Below are 22,896 nucleotides of genomic sequence, written 5' to 3'. Positions count from 1 at the left end.
CTTGCCCAGTCTAACATTAGTTAAATATATATTTTAACAAGTTCAATATAAAACTTAAAAACAACACTCGATTATATCATGATTATGTTTCGCGTTTTATGGGGAGAGCACTGTTCAATCGCTGCCATATTTATTATTCATAGACATACCATTTCTATTCTCTCATTATTGCAAAGGTTATTTCCCTTTAGATTAGTAAATTTTCCATGCAAAGCTGAATTATTTAATTAAGGCTAATTGGTAATTTTTGTATGTTTGATTCATGTGTTGTCATCGACAATGAATAATTGTGCAAAGTCTTAACTTGATCCGAGAATGGGAGAAATAACGTGTGGGCCTATAGGATTTTTACCAGACAGACAGACTTGGTATAAGCGAAGTAATAAAAAGGCATTATTTAGTTCCGCATTTAGACAACCAGTGAGTCGTTGACAACTAGACCTATATGTTTACTGAGAAACATTCGCTTAGGGAGATGTGATGATTTTATTCTGAGATATCTATCTTCAGTGAAGACAACAAATGCACACATACTCAAATACACACACACACACTGGAGTTCCAAGGGGCAGCAGGGGCAAGTTAAGTAGCCACTTGAATCAACATCACACACATCTTAACTAGCGAACTTTTACAGCGATTCTAATTTTATATTCGTCATACAGACTAAGATGGTATTCCTTCCTATCCATTCCCCTGTAATTAATAAAATTAATTACATAATCTAACAGTTACAAGGGAGGATGTCTGTCTTTATCGCTGTATCTTATGGGTGTTATATAAAAATTCTATCATTTATTATTATTATTATCTTTATTATTTTGGTTTAGCCTAATTGCATCTTCTTCTTATACATAAAGAATAAAGAAATTGGAACAGACGTATTTGACTAGAGATATTAGCAAAATCACTAAACTTCAGGACAGAAGATAGAAATTAGCAAAATCACTAAACTTCAGGACAGAAGATAGAAATTAGCAAAATCACTAAACTTCAGGACAGAAGATAGAAATTAGCAAAATCACTAAACTTCAGGACAGAAGATAGAAATTAGCAAAATCACTAAACTTCAGGACAGAAGATAGAAATTAGCAAAATCACTAAACTTCAGGACAGAAGATAGAAATTAGCAAAATCACTAAACTTCAGGACAGAAGATAGAAATTAGCAAAATCACTAAACTTCAGGACAGAAGATAGAAATTAGCAAAATCACTAAACTTCAGGACAGAAGATAGAAATTAGCAAAATCACTAAACTTCAGGACAGAAGATAGAAATTAGCAAAATCACTAAACTTCAGGACAGAAGATAGAAATTAGCAAAATCACTAAACTTCAGGACAGAAGATAGAAATTAGCAAAATCACTAAACTTCAGGACAGAAGATAGAAATTAGCAAAATCACTAAACTTCAGGACAGAAGATAGAAATTAGCAAAATCACTAAACTTCAGGACAGAAGATAGAAATTAGCAAAATCACTAAACTTCAGGACAGAAGACAGAAATGTATAGCAGTAATAATACTTAAAACACATAGCAAAGATTTACAAATACAAAACATAACACAGCATAACAAAATCATCAGATAGACGCAAAGATGCTGGAACATTTCTTATTCCGTATTCTAGGACAAAGTCATAAACGTGCTCCTTCTTCTCTAGTGCTATACGGAGCAGGCATGAAAACCAGTGACTTAGCAGAGTTTAAGTCTCTTAAAACTGATGTCTTGATACTGATAGCATAACAATTTGCCTTTTTTTTAAGCCTAAATTTCTCTTTCCAAAAATATTTGACTATTTTAGAAACAAAATAAACTTACTCTACAAATGTGCTTTTAATCAAAAAATAATAATTAATTTTTCTGAAGACTTCATCCTGCAGAAGATTTTGGTTGGCGTGGCTGCCTGGTCGTTGGGCACGCGCTTTGGACTGTCATTTCGTTGGTCCACGGTTCGAGCCCTGGCATTTAGGCACGCTGGTTTAGGACGTAATCATGTTTAGGCACATCTCTAATCGAAAACCCTGATCTGCTAGGCTAGGACATAATCATTTTTAGGCACATCTCTAACCAAAAAGTCATTTCTGATATGCTAGGACTTTAGGAACATCTGTTTGAGAACCGTTCTTGGAAATGTCCTTTAAAAGCACAGCTCTTTCAAATGTGTTATCTGAATGTTGGTTGTCTATATTAAATGTATATATATATATAGATCTAATTTGTGCAGGGGTTTTGGTAGCTACATGAGGAAGCTCAATCAACCGATGTGCAAGCAGATTCTAGTAGCATATACAGTTCATTTGTTGTATGTGAAATTCCCCTCGATACTAGTTCAGACAAAGTGTACACCATTGTAATGTACAAGTTAGAAGTGTACAAGTATGACATTGATTCACACATGGATTTGAAACCAAATAACTCGGACTTGTGTTTCTTCTAAAGTTGTGTCATTTTATTTTCTAAAGAATACATCGATATTTGGACACATCTTAAAGAAATCGTTGACATTTTAAAATAACACTGGTAAGTGGATTTTCAAATCTAGACCTAGGCCTTTAATGTTTCAGCTAACACCTGAATGAAAAATGTAACATCTAAATCAAAATAAATTGTTTGTTTGTTTTAACAAGCAGGGTCTACATATAATCCAATGAAGAGTGAGTTTGTAGGCTACTTGCTCTTGTGGACTAAAGATTAATAAAAGCCCAAACCTCTTTTTAAAATATGAATACAATTAAGAGAATGAAAATGTCAAGATTAGTTGCACACAACATTGGCTGATGTGATACTAAAAAAAAGTGTCCGTGATATTAAAAAGGTCCAGCGATACTAAGAAAGGGTGAAGTGATATAAAGAAAGGGTCCAGTATTTTACATATCAAAATCTCTTTCAAAACTTCTGTGAATTTTTCCTGATAGTCCTACTTCCGAGTTCTCTGACTCTATCTGGTTCCCATTTTGTTGCGTTCTGTGGACAAGCTATTAATTTGTAAGTAACATAACCTATATATGTTGTAGGTCACGAGAGCTCGTTTGTTAAAGAAGGTTTACAACAACAATAACTGTGTGATCAAGATTACAGTTAATATGTAATGTCCAAAGTAGAGTTAATATGTAATGTCCATGTAATGTCCAAAGTAAAGTTAATATGTGATGTCCAAAGTAGAGTTAATATGTGATGTCGAAAGTAGAGTTATTATGTGATGTCCAAAATAAAGTTAATATGTGATGTCCAAAGTAAAGTTAATACGTAATGTCCAAAGTAGAGTTAATATGTAATGTCCAAAGTAGAGTTAATATGTAATGTCTATGTAATGTCCAAAGAAGAGTTAATATGTGATGTCACCAGTCACTTAGCAGAATTTAGGTCATTGGTTAATACGCATGACTAAATGCATGACGCGTAGGATGTAATCATCTTCTTTTTTCAAGTAACTTATGTATTATATAAATGATAAGAAGAAGAAGATAAGAGGTAATATGTAATGTCCAAAGTAGAGTTAATATGCAAAGTCCCAATTTAAATCCAATTTACTAAACAGGTTACAAGTTACACTGTGTAGAAGTCTAAATTACTTAACATGCTTTGTTTGTTTGTTTCGTTGCTCTGTTCCGAGTAGGCTTAATTTTTTTTCTCTCATTCTTGTATTTTCTTATTTACTTTTTAACTCTCTGTCTGTCTGTCTCTCACTCTTTCGGTCTCGTTTTTTTAATAGCCAGGTACTTCAATCTAGCCTCAGTGAGTCAATGTCTATGACTTGGCTAGCCCTTATAGCGCTAACGTGTATTCTCACAATTAAAGTTAATTGATTATCCACTCACTTGCATGGCTCTTCATAGTATCAAGTGGAAGGCAGCTAGAAAATGGTGCAGACGTGACCAATCACAAAAGAGTGATTTTGTATTCTGCTCAATTTCTAAAATGGCATTTACGTAGATCCCGTAATGGTGAAACCCTGCACCTCAGATAATTATTCACATTCTGGGATACCTGTCCTAAGACAGCGACAACTAAACAGTGGTATGTGTGCGTTACACAAGGGCGGAGTTCAAAGGTCATTGCTCATCCCTTTAAAAAAAGCGCTTTGCACTATGCATATTTACAAGACTCTTTGTACACATTTGACCAGAAAAGAAAAACTTGATATTGCGCCATTATCATGTTATGAACGCAATAACAACAAAACAACAACAACAACAACAACAAATTTGATACATCTCGATGAATCGTAATTTGTCGATCTTCTGTAAAAACTTGCCTTATTTTTTTTAACTTCTTTCATTCCAACCAGATTCCCGCAGATGTGCTATATTTAGCAAGGCTTATGAGATTAGTATGACAAATCAAGGGGTGGGGTAAGCCAGTGACGTAGCTGAGTTCAGCGATTCTCGCAATGTTTTATTTCGCGGGGCCGTATGTTTAATACTCCATGATGAACTGAATGTCTGCTTTACGTCAAGGAAATATTTAAAAAAGAAAATAATCTGATTAACCCTTGATTAAAGAAAACAATTTTAAAAATTACTTAACTTTATTATTTTATTATTATTATTATGCTATTATTTATCACATAGTATTCTTAGTTCTAAATAAAATAATATATATAAAAAATACTTTAAAAAAAAAACAAAGCTTATATAATTGAAGAACCGCCCAATCTCCTTCATTTTTATCAATACTGCAAGCTTTATTTCCCCTTTTCTTTATGAAACAAAAATAATTGATTACCACTAACTAATTAAGTGAGTTAATATAAGTTTTGTAAAAACTTTCTTTCTCTCTCTCTCTCTCTCTCTCTCTCTCTCTCCTCTCTCTTTCGTTTCTGTCTCTTTCTATTTCTCTCTTTATATATTTGTAACAAATAATGTATACGAGGCTTCTTAGTTAAATTTTCTTTGTATGAAACTAAGCTACTGCTATCCACTAATTGTATCTATTGCTTTTATTTTTTTTTATTTTTTTTTTTTAGAAACTTTCTACTCTTTTGAATCCATTTACTTTCAGATAATGTCGGGTTATGTTAGTCATTATGTCCAGTCCGTAATTCAAATTTTTGAATTTCCTTCAGTTTGGCTGACAGAACATTAGCTATCAAAACAATCCTCTTTCGAAGCACCACAAGAGTCCACATTGCAGTGGTGACATTCTTGTACGTCTGATAAATTACATAGAAAAACATCAAAGTCACATGCAGTGCTGCAACAGATTAAACGAAATGTCTTGTCCTCTCACATTTAGACCCAATCTGGTGTATAGCCTTTGAACCAGCTAGTTTTGTGTTAGCAAAGTCAACCTTGTTGTTGAAGATACTTATGTTTCTTATAAGTTTGTCTTCGCCGCACACAAATAGCCTGAGGTATAAATTATTGTCTTTTACATCCGTTCAGCCGTGTATAAGATGAAATGACAAAGTGACTATTGGGACTGATAACTTTGTCCTCTAAAATTAAACAATAACTTTTATATATTGGGACTGATAACTTTGTCCTCTAAAATTAAACAATAACTTTTATATATTGGGACTGATAAATTTGTTCTCTTAGATTAAACAATAACTTTTATATATTGGGACTGATAACTTTGTCCTCTAAAAGAGTTAAAGCTTGTTCTACCGTTTCATTAATGTTCTCAGTGTAGGCCTACTAGCACAAAGATGTTCTTCCTCTTGCACTGGTAGACTACCCTCTGTTTCAGTAGAATAACTATACAACTTATTTGAGAAGAACATAAACCAAATCGAGAGAATAATTATACATAGACTAACCGTTGCTATAGGCCTACGTTTTTTGTTTTTTTTTGCCGCCAACTTATGTTGTCTTTTGGAAAAGTCACTGCTAGATCTAGTATTTATTATTTCGTCCTTATTTCGTATTGGATTAAAATGAAAACTTGCTCCGCCCCTGCTTATGACAATACGAAGCCTGTTAGAAAGTTGTAGCCATTCCAGGGCGCCTCAGCGCACAATGTAAGAATCACTGTTTCAGTTTATTTGACGCATTGTTAATGACGTCTGCAACAGCGTGCGTGCATTGTGGGTTATTCTCTGGATATTTTTAATGATTTTAAGGATTACAATCTAGTGTTATTTTTTGACGAAAAAAAATCTGGCAATGTAGACCTACTTAGACCCTAGCGTTCGAACGATTGATTTGCAACCTTCCTATACATTCCTGTCATTATTATATCCTATTATTTAAAATTTTTGGGATTTTTTTTTCTTTGAAAGATAAAAGGATAAGTTAATGCCATCCATTTTTCCAATTAGCCTTATGAAATAACAATCTCTATTTTATTTTGCATAGTTGTGTTTAAAATAGAAACATATTTCTTCAAACCATTGATCTAATTGATATATATATTTTAACTATTGTAGCAAATAAAAATAAATAATGAATTTACTTCTTCCAGAAATGAATGACTATAGGGCAGACTGGCAGGCGGTTAACGAGGGTTCATATGTGGCAAGCATAAAAACCAAACGCCTTTACTTTCCTTAACTAAAGTCAGGTACCCGTTAGAGTTGGGTGGGCTCAGAGGCGCCCTAAGAATCCTGAAATAAAAAATCAGTCTTCACCAAGATTCAAACCCCGAACTTCTAGGTTCTGAAGCCAAGTGTTTTACTACTCAACCACCACTATTAGTCCACTAAGCTACAGTGAAATGCCTATATGAAGAACAACAAGCAATTTAAATGTCGAGGGGATTTGACGAAGTAGGTACGATAACATCAACAAAGTGTTGGATACAATACAATTAATAAACTCATAAATATATGGCTTTGCAAAGAAGAAATGGTTTAAGTTTATCTTATATATTACACAGGTTACTTTAAAAATAAGATAATTAAGCCCTACGCTTTTCATGTTATTATCTAACATCCATGACTTAAACTCTGCTAAGTCGTTGGTTTTCTAGGCAACCCATTGCATTTCCTAATGGCATTAGTGAAGAAGGAACATTTGCACAGACTTGTTCTAGCGTATGGAACAAGGAATGTGTTTATCTTTTTGTCTTTCTATGTATTTAATAGAGACAGTGCCATAAACGGGAGATAAGCGTTGTCCAGAGAAATCAGATCGTTGCCTAAAAAAATTGAAACGAACAACAGGCCTAACTCTAAAACCTTCTGGTTTCATAAGCACTTGTCTGGCTCTTTGGTTAGTGTGTTGTCATCGTTGCCTAATGTGGTCTAGTCGATTTGCGCCAGATGTTCTACTCGGACACGTCATTTCACATTTTGGGTTATTGTCTGCTCTTGTATTCTTATTGAAAGCCCAGGTCTGACTATCTCTAGAGTGTAGTATTTGAGAGTGTGGGTATGTAAAACTAAGTATGGGTAATTTAAACTTTTGTACCTTGTACTGAATTTGTAGGATCATCTAGCAACTCACTTTGATTCACTTCATTTGCAGTGGCGTAGCTAAGGTGGGGGGAGGAGGGGAGAGAATTTTAAAATCCCACCGGGCCCCCACTTGAAGGGGGCCCCAAATGAGTGTTTTTTTACATTAAATATTAAATATTACGCAAAATGCAGCACCCCCCCCCCCCCCAAAAAAAAAAGGTCAAGCCCCAGGGGCCTCCAAATGATGGAAAATTCCTAGCTACGCCCCTGTTCACTTGTCATAAGTTTTCAGCTCTCTCTTGACTCTTCAATGACCACTATCTAAAACACTGAAATAGGCCACTCCGCGCGCGAACCGCTAAATAGATTAAAACTGTTAGCTTTAAGTGTTTTAGATTTTTTAAAATGTATATACCAATAATACATGCGCGTATAGTTTATATAGATAAGTGTATGTTATGAAGAGTTATTTCCCTTAGGCGGGGAAATAAATGCTTGTACACTATGACCCCTGAGTGCATTTTATGAAGAGTTATTTCCCTCCGCTTGTCTGTTACTACATATATTTGTTTTAGCAGTCCACAAGAGTGGAAAAGTCGCTGTTAGTTTTATGTGGTGTGTCCGTCCGTCCGCCCGTCTGTCACGTTTAGATATGTAAACCAAAAAGCGCTATTGAAAATTAGATTTTCACATACTATCTACCTTTAGAGCATGGAACGGGTTATCTGAATCAGACATAAAACCCAAAGACATAGCAGAGTTAAAGCCACTGATTAACATGTATGGCTAGATTGACACAAGAAAGGCGTATAACGCAATTATCTTCTCGTTTGAAGTAACTATAGGATTTTATAAGATATTTTGTAGCCTACCATTAGAGTATGGATCCAACCAGGAAAATCAACGACTTAACAGAATTTAAGTCATTGGTTAACATGCATGGCTAGATTAACCTAGGAACAGGCGTAAGACGTATTCATCTTCTTTTTTGAAGTAACGTCTGTATTAACAAAAAATTCTAATAATTATGATAAAAGGCTTAAATTGGTCACATTTTTCAATTGATTCGTGTATTTTAGTGGATAATGGTGCAAAGTTTTTACTTGCGCTGAGAATTGAAAGTAGGAGAAATATAGAGACCAAGGATCCTTGAAGAGACCTACATGGTTACTCACCATAAGATTTGTAAAAATTCAATCAGATTTTTTATTAACCAGTCTTTCGTACATTTACATCGTGGAAAGAAAAGCTATTTCTTAGCGAAGTGTTGTTTCCCCTTTTCCCTTTTCTACGCCAGGCTTTCGTACATTTACATCGTGGAAAGAAAAGCTATTTCTTAGCGAAGTGTTGTTTCCCCTTTTCTAAGCCAGGCTTTCGTACATTTACATCGTGGAAAGAAAAGCTATTTCTTAGCGAAGTGTTGTTTCCCCTTTTCCCTTTTCTAAGCCAGACTTTCGTACATTTACATCGTGGAAAGAAAAGCTATTTCTTAGCGAAGAGTTGTTTTCCCTTTTCTAAGCCAGGCTTTCGTACATTTACATCGTGGAAAGAAAAGCTATTTCTTAGCGAAGTGTTGTTTCCCCTTTTCCCTTTTCTAAGCCAGACTTTCGTACATTTACATCGTGGAAAGAAAAGCTATTTCTTAGCGAAGAGTTGTTTTCCCTTTTCTAAGCCAGGCTTTCGTACATTTACATCGTGGAAAGAAAAGCTATTTCTTAGCGAAGAGTTGTGTCCCCTTTACCCTTTTCTAAGCGATCGGTGACAGTTCTGAAGGAAGCAGTGGTCCATGTCAGTGTACCAGTCGTTAAAGAAGGCCTGAACACTGACCTGCAACGTCACAACCTGTGGGCAGTTTAGACCAATGGCTCGTTGCCACGTCACAGGTCTGTGTGAAGGAATGTCCGAAACATGCAAATATGTATAACTAATTAAATGTGCTGCAAGTCTTTCATATCAACATTTTTTTTTCTTATTCACAAATTATAAAATGTAATGTTTATAAAGTGCTTGCTTATAAATAGATGGATTATATCGCGGACAAGCGCGGACTAGTATAACTGAAAACGACATCCGAAGAAACGCTCAGCTTGACTGTCCCCCTAGACAGCGCAATCGTAACCTCGCATCAGTTTTGGTCACACAAAAAAGAACGCGCTGTTTCTCCTCTTGTTATTCTTCCTCTTAGGTTAAGACAGGCCAAGGTTATTGACTTACCATTAATACAGAAACATCGCTTTTATTAAAAGGGAAATAACTACATCATACTCACACATACACACACACACACATCGCATTGTCACACACCACACACGTCCATATACACGGAATCGTTTTTATATATATATACATTAATCAGTTTATGATATGTGGGAAAAGGGACAGGGGGTGGGGGAGAAGGGAGATAATACAAGGGGACTCAACCCCTGTTGACAAATAACAACTCACGAAATGTTGTCAAACTCATGATGTGTTGTGACGCCAGGAGTTGATCCCCCGTGCTCTAGTCTAGCAACTCGATTGTGGGACAGTTACGTCGCATTTCACCCCACTGCATGAGAACAACCGAATGCAAAATATGATGTTCTCATGTAGGGATCACTAGCGGTACGTTTGATACTGACCTCATTGTAAGTATTTCACTTTCATTCTTCGTTTTTTATACTGACCCATGCCCTGGTCGTTGACTTGTAGTAGCACCGAACTGCTGGCCTACAACTTGAGCGTTTTTACAACTTAACCCTTAAGACGCGTGAGGTAATTTAGCCTCTAAATATCATAATTGTAATTCCATTTTGTATGCACTCATTCTAAAACAGCTCAGCACTTTAAGGGTTAACCGTTGTAGGCGTAATATATTTTATCTAATAAAACTTGAAATAGCTTGAATAACTTTCTTTTGTGAACAAAACTAAATAGAACTTTATTTATAATATAAACAAACTAAACTTGTGATCAAATGTGTTGAGAAAGCCTTCAGAACAGAAGACTCAAAAAGTAAAGTAGCAATTATACTTAAAACACTGAACCATAATCTTCAAATACAAAAACAAAATTTAATAAAATACTCAGAAAGACACAAAGATAAAGGCACATTCTTCATCCCATAGGACAAATTTGTACAAATACTCCTTCTTCCCTAGTGCTATTAGAGCATGGAATGGGTTGCCTGAGCTAGCAAGGAAAACCAGTGACTTGGCAGAATTTAGGTCATTGGTTAATATGAATGACTAAATGCATGACGCGTTGGACGTAATCATCTTTTTTGAAGTAACGTCTGTATTATATAAGATAAGTAGACTTTAGTAATATCTTTTAACAAAGTCTCACTACACTTACACGACCTTTCAGTCTCACGTTCTGGAGTCGTTTGTCCTAACCTAGTCCAAGTGGCGACAATGCCACCTATGTTGCATCATTCACAACCAATGGCTAACCTCTTCCCACCGTCAAACACACACACACCATAACAGCTGTGTAGATCTATCAGTTGTGAAGATAAAGAATCTGAGGTACTCAAAGTCTTGTGAGAATGTTAAGGCTTCATGTGTCTGAACAAGATGACCTACCTACCTAATGGTAACACGCTAAGACTGTTAGGCTGTATCTAAGTATCTCGTGCTTAAATCAACACATTTTCTATGACATTTGATGTCATCTCTAAGTCATATGTCAGCAATGTGGCTGATGTAATAAAGCGCATGCCTTCATAACCGAGAAGTCCGAGTTCGAATTCCGTTAAATTTTTAGGAATTTTTTAGCGTGATTCTACCCGGTTGGGAAAATAAAGACGGTTTGGTCGTCTCTTGCTGGCCACATTCACCCTCGTTGGCTATCGGCCATGGAAACAGATGAACTTTACACAATCTTTCCTATTATATTGCAAGGTCTAGCTACTTAGGGCCGCTGATCTACATGATTATCTAGAATGGAACATTTTCAAATGGAAACAGGAGCCGACGACCCTTAGAAAGCTTGGAGCACAGTGTGCTACACAATAGCCAAAACTTCAATGGCGCTGATCACTTCTGATTCATCAGCTGTGTAGAGAGGAGACAACTTTGTGGCTGCGATCATCCAGATCATAGCTAGTGCCCAAAGCTTTCATTATTTCTGTAAGATAACTTTGTTGCTTTGCAACTGATGAGGCCTTAGTGCTAGTGGACTACCCATGAGGCCTTAGTGGACTACCCATGAGGCCTTAGAGTTAGTGGACTACTGATGAGGACATGAGGCTTTAGTGGACTACCCATGAGGCCTTAGTGGACTACCCATGAGGCCTTAGTGGACTACCCGTGAGGCCTTAGTGAACTACCCATGAGGCTTTAGTGGACTACCCATGAGGCTTTAGTGGACTACCCATGAGGCTTTAGTGGACTACCCATGAGGCTTTAGTGGACTACCCATGAGGCCTTAGAGGACTACCCATGAGGCCTTAGTTAGTGGACTACCGATACTGATTAGGCCTTAGAGTTAGTGGACTACCCATGAGGCCTTAGTGGACTACCCAAGAGGCCTTAGAGGACTACCCATGAGGCTTAAGTGGACTACCCATGTCGCCTTAGTTAGTGGACTACCGATACTGATTAGGCCTTAGTTAGTGGACTACACATGAAGCCTTAGTGGACTACTCATGAGGCCTTAGTGGACTACTCATGAGGCCTTAGTGGACTACTCATGAGGTCTTAGTGGACTACTAATGAGGTCTTAGTGGACTAATCATGAGGTCTTAGTGGACTACTCAGGCCTTAGTGGACTACCCATGGGGCCTTAGTGGACTACCCATGAGGCCTTAGTTAGTGGACTACCGATACTGATTAGGCCTTAGTTAGTGGACTACACATGAAGCCTTAGTGGACTACCCTTGGTTAACGAGCAGCGTGTCATGTGGCCAGCACAACGACCAACCACTTTTTTTTTCCCACAACTAAAGTCAGGAACAAATTAGAGTTGGGTGGACTCAGGGGCGCCCCAAAAATCCCGAAATTCACCGAGATTCGAACAAGAGACCAGGTTCGGAAGCCAAGCGTTTAGTTAATGAACTAAGTAATCTTAGTTTGCTACTTATTCCTAACAACTCACAGACGAGTGTTACAGAGAGCTGCTATGTGGTTGGCCTCCTTCAGTCGTAACGACTATGGTTCATTTCGTATAACACTTTTTCATGTGACTGTGGAGTCCTATTTTGGTGAGACACTCCCCTCCACATCTATGGCAGGTTAAAAAGGCTTTTGTTTTGGCGGTAGAGGGGCCAACAATTGTCGTATGGTAAACGCTTTTCTTACAGAGCTGAGGCTCATGATTTTTCGCTGTCCTTAGCTTTCTTAGTCACCATCTCTCTCCGCGTAGTGTGGTCTAGGGCTATGTCTTCTCAATGGTGAGTATCAATGTTCACTCTTTTGAGGGTCACGTTTGATTAAATCCACATAACAGAGGTGGGGATGAACAGTTTATCTTGAGCCAGACGCGAGTTGCCTGTAAAGAAAGACTTTCGGGATGCGATTGTCCTCCATCCGGCGAACATGACCTAGCCAGCGAAGGCGGCGTTGTCTTGAGCTTTGGGGAGACCCGTTTGCGCAAGAATGTCAGTATTACACACTCTTGCCATGTGCTTTTCGAGAAACGCTACAATGGAGAGAATCATGTCATCACATTTCTTCGCCCTGCGTTGATTATCCTGTTGTTTTTTTCAGCTCGTTTGTTGGCGTTCGTGATGTGGATGTTGTGGGAGAAACATAAAGGAGGGGAGGGGGGAGTCATTGTTATTTTTCAGCCAGTACTACAGCAACATCGCTGGGGTAAACAAAACAAAAAAAGTATGTTTAAGAACTTATCTAGCTCACCGAATGATTGTCTTAAGTATCGTTTGGTTTCGTGTGACCACTCTGACCACTCATCTATTTCTGCACGTGCGTTATCGATGAGCTTGTATGAGCTTGAGATGTTTCTGTGTACCAGATGTGTGTGTGTGTGTGTGAACCAGATATGAGTGTGTGTTTGTCAAACTTGTGTATCAAATGTGTACCAGATGTGTGTGTCTATCATATTTTTGTGTGTAGGCCCTTTATGTATCAGATGTGTGTGTGTGTGTACTTACATCGCGCGCATCCGATGTATCGTCAATCAATTTGTTTATATTCTCGGGTTTCATAATTTTGTGGACCAAAATATCATTGGCTCCTATAGACGATTGAAGTTTTCCTTTTGTGCATTGTAAAGTAAAGTACTAATCTATTTGTATGCCTATGGAAAAACTATTTAATATGAAAGGCTGCATTTTTTTTTTTACTGTCACTGTGTATAATCACAATTATATGAACAGGACATTCGTTTACTTTTATAATGTAAAAATGTGTGTGTGTGTGTGTGTGTGTGTGTGTGCGTGCGCGTGTGTGAAAATGAGAATGGAAATGGAGCGTGTCTTTTTATCCAGATTTTTTTTAAAAGTCAATTCATAAACTAATAATGAAAATAATGGCAATGTCTTCTATTACGAAGATGAAGGATGAGTAGTCTAAGGAGCGAGGTGTTCCAATGATACAGGAAAACCAAAGGATTAAATGACGTTTTACACTGTTAATTGACATGAAGACAATTTTAATGAAGTATAGGAACCTTAGGTCTTGTTGTTTGAATATCTGTAATTTATAATATAAGAAACTGTTAGCTCCTGCCAGAGCCGGCCTTGGATAATTGGAGGTCCTAAGGCGAAGTGAATTTGGTGGCTCCAAATGTAATTGAAAAAAATATAAACTAAGCAGCGAAAAAAATATTACGCAATTTATTTAAAACCTAGTCTACTCCAACAGCATTGGGCACAAGTGTTGCTATTTCTTCTTTATACGAATTTTGGGTCCTGTCAGAGGCCCCCACCAATCGGAGGCCCTTGGCGGCTCCCTATGCCTAAGGCCGGCCCTCCTCCTGATTTAAACAAGTCTGTGTGGCCTACCTGAAACACTTTTCTGTGATAAATTAAGAAATTTAATTATTACTGAAAATGTTCGTCTTTATACCTGGTATATAAAAACGTTTGCCTTGTGTTATATTTCTTATAATAACTAAAACCTAAATTTTTAATGTTCTATTTCTAGGCAGCCTAGCCCACCGAGAGGCCCCCCATTTCTCGTGTACATGAGGTGGTAGACATTCTTCAAGAATGCTCAGCGATAATTCTCCGGACTTGCTCCGACATGTCCTCATAAAACGCTTGTCTCTTGCTACGATTGACAATCCTCCTCTGCCAGAGGTCATCGTGCACCGCTGCCGGACAGTTTTCGACTCCCAAGCAGAGTGGACGTCAGAGATTGAAGAGGAATCCAGCGACCACAGCAACGGCAATTTCTCATCGGACTTTCCCTCCTTCTCCACGCCGGCCAACCTTTTCGCCTCTACGCAGCATCAAGCTCCTGCCTTTCACGACAACCGTCGATATTTCAGCAGTGCCGACCCTCCAAGGAACCCTGAGCCTGTGATCCGGAGTAAACCCTGGCCATGCCCATCTTCGCCACTGTCGGCTTCTCAGCGCTCATCCGTCCCGGTTGTTTTAGAAGACCCCCTGCAGAGCTGCAACCAGCAGCATTACCAGTCCATCTTCAAACGAAGGCGATCCAGCAGTGGCGTGCTTAGGTACACCCCTAACATGGCTCCCTCACCGAAACCCTTGATCCGACGTTGTGACATCATTTTCGGAAGTATTATAGGAAAGGGCGCTTTTGGTCAAGTTTATAAAGGTGATTAATAATTAAGTATACACAATTAAATTAATATTATCGTCATTTATCGTCAATAGCATATTTTATACCCAGATCAAAATTTTCAACGCGTTCCTATTTTCCAAATGTTTACAGTAAAATATAAATCTTCTAATTTAACCCTTTCCCTCCACCCCCTTTTTTTTTAGGTCTTTTACACGGCCGCCCAGTGGCTATCAAGGTTGTACAGAAGAGGCGAGGCTCCGGGATACACAGAGAAATATTGCAAGCAGAGAGGCTCGCCTTCTCCATGAATCTCCGGCATGAAAATATTGTCAGTGAGTGACTTCATTGCAGCGCTTTCTGAGATTAGTTTACTTATTATGGTTCTTTAATAGTTCACATTGAACACACAGAGAGTAAAAGGGAGAGGAAATGTAATGCATTGCATTAAAATGTGATGGTGAGATTAGAAAATGTGATGGTCTGAGATAGAAAATGTGATGGTGAGATAGGAAATGTGATGGTGAGATAGAAAATTGAAGACTGGGGTAGAAAATGTGATGGTGAGATAGAAAATGTGATGGTGAGATAGAAAATGTGATGGTGAGATAGAAAATGTGATGGTGAGATAGAAAATGTGATCTTATCTTATATAATACAGACGTTACTTCAAAAAAGATGATTACGTCCTACGCGTCATGCATTTAGTCATGCATATTAACCAATGACTTAAATTCTGCCAAGTCACTGGTTTTCCTGGCTAGCTCAGGCAACCCATTCCATGCTCTAATAGCACTAGGGAAGAAGGAGTATTTGTACAAATTTGTCCTAGCATATGGGACGAGGAATGTGCCTTTATCTTTGTGTCTTTCAGAGTATTTTATTAAATTTTGTTTTTGTATTTGAAGATTATGGTTCAGTGTTTTATGTATTATTGCTACTTTACTTTTGAGCCTTCTGTCCTGAAGGCTTTCTAAATTTAGTGATTTTACTAAAGGTGTTACTCTAGTCAAATGTGAATATTCGTTTGTTATGAATCGCACTGCTCTATTTTGTGTCTGTTCTAGTTTCTTAATGTTTTCTTGAGTTGAGGGGTCCCAAACAGAGGATGCATATTCTATTATTGGCCTAACCAAGGTTAAATAACATTTTAGTTTTATGTTCTTATTTGATTTATAGAAATTTCTTTTAATAAATCCTAATGCTTTGTTTGATTTTTTTGTAGTTTCATCAATATGTGGATTCCATGACAGTTTTTCATTTATTATAACACCTAGGTATTTTGCGTTTTTAGTCTGTGTTACTGGTTTGCCATGAATAAGATAAGTGGAATTAATTTGTTTTAGTTTTTTTGTTACTCTTAACAACTGACATTTTTCTGGGTGGAAAGACATGCTCCAATTTGATTCCCATTTCTGTAATTCATCTAATTCTCTTTGTAAAATATCTGTGTCTTGTGTTGTTTTTATTGTTCTATATATTATGCAATCGTCTGCAAATAATCTGACTTTTGTTCCTGAAGTAATGCAATTTGGTAAATCATTTATGTAAATTAAAAATAGTAGTGGACCCAAGACTGTTCCTTGAGGTACACCTGAGTTTACTGTTATCGGTGTTGATTTAGAGCCATTTATTATTACAGTTTGTTCTCTCCCTATCAGAAAGTCTTTAATCCACTGATGCAGTGGACCATTAATGCCGAAATATTTTAATTTTTTAAGCAAACTATGGTGGTGAACTTTGTCAAAAGCCTTAGAAAAATCTAGTAAGATAGCATCTATTTGTTCACTATTATCTAAACCTTTTGAAAAATCATCAATTAGTCCTATTAGTTGTGTTTCACATGATCTATATTTCCTAAAGCCATGTTGGTATGGTGTGAGGACATTATGTTTGTCTAAGTGGTTTATGATGTTGCTACATATTATGTGTTCTAGGATTTTACATGTGATGCTGGTAAGTGATACTGGTCTGTAGTTTCCTGGGTCAGATTTTGGTGAGATAGAAAATTGAAGACGGGTAGAAAATGTGATGGTGAGATAGAAAATGTGATGGTGAGATAGAAAATGTGATGGTGAGATAGAAAATGTGATGGTGAGATAGAAAATGTGATGGTGAGATAGAAAATTAAAGGGTGAGATAGAAAATTAAAGGGTGAGATAGAAAATTAAAAGGTGAGAAATTTGATGTTGAGATAGAAAGTTAAAGATTGAGTTGGAAAAATGTCTTAATAAAATATAATGCAAGATTAAATTCTAATATCCTTTTTATTTATTAATGACCTTTTGCTCTTCAGCTCATGTCTTTAAGATTCGATCTTGTGACCAACGTGTTGTACCATTTCATTTTTTTTTACACTGAGGCCCATCCCCCGGCACCATCTGCGGGAAAGCAAACCCAGTCGAATATTGAATATTAGTCTAGTCACTCAATGAACTCTTTATGTTGTGTCTGTTCTATTTATGTGAATGTTTTTGTAGTTGTTGTTTTTATTGGAGAAAAGAGTCATCTTGTAATCACAACCAATTTCATGAGGGTTCAATAAAGCAGTCTTAGTCTCTCTGGCTAAGTGTTTCTGAAAAGAACGAAATTCATTAACGCTCAAAGAAACTCGTCTTTTCCCATTAGATCAATTGAATTAGTAAAATATTGGACCCACTTCTGTCATAGTCACGTGACCTGAATCTTTACTTTCAGATGTATTGGGAGTTAACATGTGTGAGGGGTCCAGAGGTGACGCCTTGATTGTGATGGAGCTGGTCAGCACCAGGACGCTTCAATCTGTTCTTGATGACGTCAACCGCGACATATCCTTGATGGACAGGCTTCGATTTGCTTCAGAAGTGAGTGCTACTTAATGGAAGATGAGCGTGTCAGACTAGAGATAAACTATATGACTTCCTCGTGCATTGAGTAGAAGTTTATACAAGATTCCTTGACGAGAGGGCAACTTAGGGCGACTAAATGTAGACTAAATTGGAGAGTTGTATTTTTTTGTTTGTAGTTTCCCCGTCCACTTAGTGAAAACTATACTTTGATAATTGTTAAATATATTTCGGATGTTCCTTCAGAGTTGAAGATAATCTACTTCCTAGTCCGAACTTCCCACAGCCGGCAGGATATGATCCCGGGAGAATCGAAACAACCGAACAACAGCCTAGCGCGCCTACCGCATGACCACGTTTACACTCCAATTACTTCATACACAAGTTTAAATAGTTGACCCTTCTCCGTTGTTTAATGAACAGATGATCAAATGTTGGCCTAATAGTTTAACTCTTTCTCTCTTAATTAGCGATACCATCGTTGATGTGACCCCATTAAATTAAATTTATATTTGGTTTATAAACGTGTATTTGTGTTGTATAAAAAGAGCATGCATTCTCCTATAATTCTATACCAAAGTAACGTTTTCTGAGAAAAAACAAAATTGTTATTTGAATTAAGTCATAACAGGGTGGAATGTACAAATGCGAAAAATAAACAATTCTGTCAGAACATGGAAAATAATTATGGAGATAAAGAGTTAACAAAAAAACGTCACACATAACATGGGTCGTGATGAGAAAACATCGTCTTTATAGGGCCAAAGATATTTGTTTTTCTCAAAAAGTTCAAATTTTTTGGTCCATGTTTTCAGCAAACTATAAATGTATGCTCTTATTCTGATCTGTTTTCCACTGCATCCACAACTTTTGTGTCTCTAGATTGCTCGTGCCATAGACTACCTTCACGTCAACAATGTGGTGCACCTAGATGTCAAACCAAGAAATGTCCTGATGACAGAGGATGACAGGTGCAAGTTGGCAGACTTTGGCAGCTTGACACAGACCTGCTCGGGGGCTCCGAAAGAAGACGTGGAATACACACAGCTTTTAGGTGACTTAATCTTTGCATAACTATTTAAACGTTAGCTAGTCTGTATAGCTGTGGTTTTGAACACAAAAATAGCTGATGAATAGATATATTAACATATAAACTGAACCGACACAATTTACGAATGAAAAAAAAAAATAAAACCTAATGAAACACTCAGAAAGACCTAAAATAAAGATAAGGGACATTCCATATGCTATGACTAATTCGCGAAGTGCCCCCTAGTACCATTAAAGCATGAAAAGGGTTACCTGAATCAGCATGGAAAACCAATGACTTAGCAAAGTCTCTAATCAATATGGATCATTAATTAACACATGAATACGCGCAGGATATAATTACTCTCTCTATAGCAGAAACGTCTGCAGTTTATAAGATAAGACAAGAGGGTTATCGGAAGTAATAAACGCTATCTTCAACTAAAGTAGCTTGACTTCATCATGCACTTGAAGCTCAGTTTTGTACTACTACTACTACTAATATTTAATAGCCTATATTTAGAATAATAGGCCTATTACTTTAGACAAAAAAAAAAAATTCTCGTGAAAAAGCTAAGTCTTAATTACCTCCCCTTGCATATATTTACAGGAACTCTGGCCTACAGAGCCCCAGAGCTAATGAACAGATGTTATCCTTCGAATAAAGCTGATATTTATTCCCTGGGAATTACGTTATGGCAATTGGTAGGTACAGATGGCAGTTTATACCATTTTAGCTTACACATATTTGGGAAACAAAACTGATCCAACTACTTAACATCTGTTCTTGTCTTGTGCACAGTTCTACCTGATCAATGAGTGACCTTGTGACATCACTGCTCTATTGTAACCTTCAGCTGTTGTTTTTTGTCTTCATTATTCAATTTATCGTTTAATTCATGCAATCTTTAGAATGCAAACAGCCATAGCTTAATTTAATTACATCATTATGACCCTCACCATCACCTATCCCATAGTCTGTTGGGGCACCACACAAGATTTGTCAACCGTCTTTCTCCATTCCTCTCTGTCTTTGGCCTTAGATAGAACCTCTTTCAATTGCAGGCCCGTCCATTCTTTTATGTTGCCTTTCCATAGCTTTCTGTCTGCCTCTTCTTCTTTTTCCTGGTACTGTTCCCTGAAGGAACCCCCTAGACCTTGTAGTAAGGCCATAGAGTTGTAGTTTCCGTTTGTTTTTTTTTTTTTCAAAAGTTAGCAGGTCATCGTGGGGTCCACTCTCTCTAGTAACCCTGTCTCTAATCTCTTCGTTTGTGATGCGGTCTTTAAAAGTGATACCCGGGCATGACATGGCCTAAATTTGTGCCGATGTGCCTTAACTCAAAACTAAAAGTGATACCTAGCATCTCAAGTCTGGTGCTAGTATCCTCCAGCTCAACAGTCAGCGTTCAAGACTTGCATTTATATATGAGAATGTGGCCATGACCAGGGAAAGCATCATATGCATCTACAGAAGCCCAAATATTGAACTCTGGAGCTGAAAATGGCTACTCCCAACAATACACATTAAGCGTTTAGTAAATAATAATGTTGGTTCTTAAACTAATGTTTATTCTTTGATTAATGAATTTTAATCTTATTGTTAAATAATTAATTTTTTTTTTGCACTTAAAATAATAATGGCCCCAATGTTTTCAGGTGTTGAGGGAGACCCCTCATATAGGTGCTAATCCCTACTCTGGAGCTGAAAATGGCTACTCCCAACAATACACATTAAGCGTTTAGTAAATAATAATGTTGGTTCTTAAAATAATGTTTATTCTCTAATTAATGAATTTTAATCTTATTGTTAATCAATTAAATTTTTTTTTTCACTTAAAATAATAATGTTGGCCCCAATGTTTTCAGGTGTCGAGGGAGACCCCTCATATAGGTGCTAATCCCCACTGGCTCATCTACCAGGTGGTCAAGGCCAACAAGAGACCACCTGACCATTACACTGGAGACGACATCATGGAGATCAAATACAAGGAACTCTACACACAGTGCTGGGACTCTGAACCTATGGCCAGGCCAAGTGCAACCGAGGTGTTGCAGTGTTTGGCCAATCTCAAAAACATTTCTTGGCAAAGAGACTGGATAGAAAAGCAAGCCGATTAATCCATTCTCCATTACATAATGTCCATTTGTTTTCTATACTACTAGTATACCAGAGATAAAGATAAATTACATTTAAAAAAACATTTAAAAAAAAAAAAGTATTTACAAAGTATAAATTTTGTACTATTTTCAAGAATCAAGTCTAAAAGATTTTTTTTTTCTATGATTCTATGCAATATTTTTGTGCCATTAAAAGTTTTTTTTCGCAGCATCAATCAGTGTTCTTATTTCTGTAAATATGTTTAACATAGAATAAGCCTACTTAATGTTTTTTTCCAACTAATAAGATGTGGGGGAAAAAATTCTAGACAAAAATATACTAAAAGCAATTTTTTTTTAACACGAGCTGAGAGGGGACAGTGTAAAGGAGGTACCCCCCCCCCCCCCAAATGATTTAAAAAAATAGCTCAGGAGCCTTGCCTTAACAAACGTAGAGAGCTGGCAGCTTTCACAAGAGACAGCTGACTCCTCTTACAAATGAGTAGAAATACACTTGAGACCCCCAAAAAAATGTACTGTTGAAGACAGGTGTCGACCATTGGAAAAAGTTTTGTCTTCATTAGATTTCAAATGTAATCACAACTAGGCTGCATACACACATGCAAATACTGCAGTCCTCCTTTGGACTCAACATGCCTAGCAAGCACCTCTAGAGGGAAGCAGAGATAGGCGACTGGAGTTTTTTTTTAAAGGCATCCTTGCAGGACAAAGACAAATCATTTAATCTAGTTTATGTGGGTCGCAAAGTGAGATTAATCAATACTTCAAATATAATAGCGAATATACTTTCACAAATTACTATACAACTGTTATCAATATCATAGATCACAGCTGTGAAAACGTGTTATTTTGTATATCCCCCATATTTTACTGTAGAGTATATGTAAAGTATAATATAGTACTGTGGCTTCTAATGTCTTGAAAGAAGACTTAAAGAGGTCTAGAACACAACACATTTAAACTGGGTGATCAACCCAAGTCTATATATATAGTCTACTATTAATAGATTTCTGTATGTGAACGTTTTCATATGTAGTGAGGTTGAAAAGAAAATACTACTAACAAAATAACTTGGTCACCTATTTTTCCTTGATATTACGTACACCTATGTGGAGGTGACAACATAAAAAAAAAAAAAAGGGTCCAATGGTTAATTTTTTTTTTAAACAAATATGGCATTGCACAATATCACATTTTGTTAAATATGTGGCAAATATTTTAAACACAAGGTTTTTTTATTACTACCTGAGTCAATGGGATTCATCATCAAACTCCATTAGAGTGAGGGCTTGAGAGGCTCAAATCCTCTCTTGCCCTGGACAGAAACCCTGCTGTCTTGCGTAGTGCATAAATGTCGCCATACAGGTCGAGAATTTAGGGTTTCCCAGACCTGTCGAGGCGGAGATCAGCAAGTCTGGGGCAGTCAAACAGAATATGAGGCATGGTTTCCTCTTCTTCCCCGCAGCAGGGGCACCGTAAATCATCAAAATTTGGCCATAGCCGCAAGAAATATGAGTCAACAGGACAGTGGCCTGTCCTGCACTGTGCTATAATAGCTTGCTCAGGCCTGGACAGCCTCCACCACGGGGAAGTGTGGTCAGGGCGCCTCATGCGCTCCCAGACTCCACGGGCTTTTTGGGACTTGTCCCAGCACTCAAACCACTTTTCCATTTAGTCAATGGGATTAGCTCATTGAATACAACTAAATGCATCAGTAGGTCTTGTATATTATTGGGTGTGTAATTTACGTTTAGCACTAACCCTAATTTAACATTCACACCAGCCTAGTCCTTTATATGTAGCATAGCTTAGGTATAATTATTCTCATGAATATTAGCTGAGCCGGAGGAATTGTCTTCAATCTACATACAAATGATGATAATTTGACATTC

The 22,896-nt window shown here is 37.2% G+C and overlaps 1 protein-coding gene across 2 annotated transcripts; it reads left to right on the top strand.

Moving 5' to 3' along the window:
- The first annotated feature begins 2,257 nt into the window (after window positions 1-2,257).
- LOC106052020 (serine/threonine-protein kinase mos-like) lies at window positions 2,258-21,219 on the top strand. 2 transcript variants are annotated; one of them, XM_056015887.1, is made up of 7 exons: window positions 2,258-2,522; window positions 14,430-15,068; window positions 15,239-15,367; window positions 17,730-17,875; window positions 18,740-18,911; window positions 19,497-19,591; window positions 20,753-21,219. In XM_056015887.1, the coding sequence occupies exons 2-7, from the start codon at window positions 14,495-14,497 to the stop codon at window positions 21,002-21,004; spliced, it is 1,368 nt and encodes a 455-aa protein (XP_055871862.1). In that variant the 5' UTR covers window positions 2,258-2,522; window positions 14,430-14,494; the 3' UTR covers window positions 21,005-21,219. The 2 variants fall into 2 exon arrangements, with proteins under 2 accessions (XP_055871862.1, XP_055871861.1); XM_056015886.1 differs by lacking the exon at window positions 2,258-2,522 and adding an exon at window positions 9,738-9,968.
- The last annotated feature ends 1,677 nt before the right edge of the window (window positions 21,220-22,896 follow it).

This window comes from Biomphalaria glabrata, chromosome 17 (genome assembly GCF_947242115.1).
Source record: "Biomphalaria glabrata chromosome 17, xgBioGlab47.1, whole genome shotgun sequence".
Classification (NCBI taxonomy): Eukaryota; Metazoa; Mollusca; class Gastropoda; family Planorbidae; genus Biomphalaria; species Biomphalaria glabrata.
The sequence above is the reverse complement of the archived record's forward strand: the minus strand, read 5'-3'. Positions and strand labels throughout refer to the sequence as shown.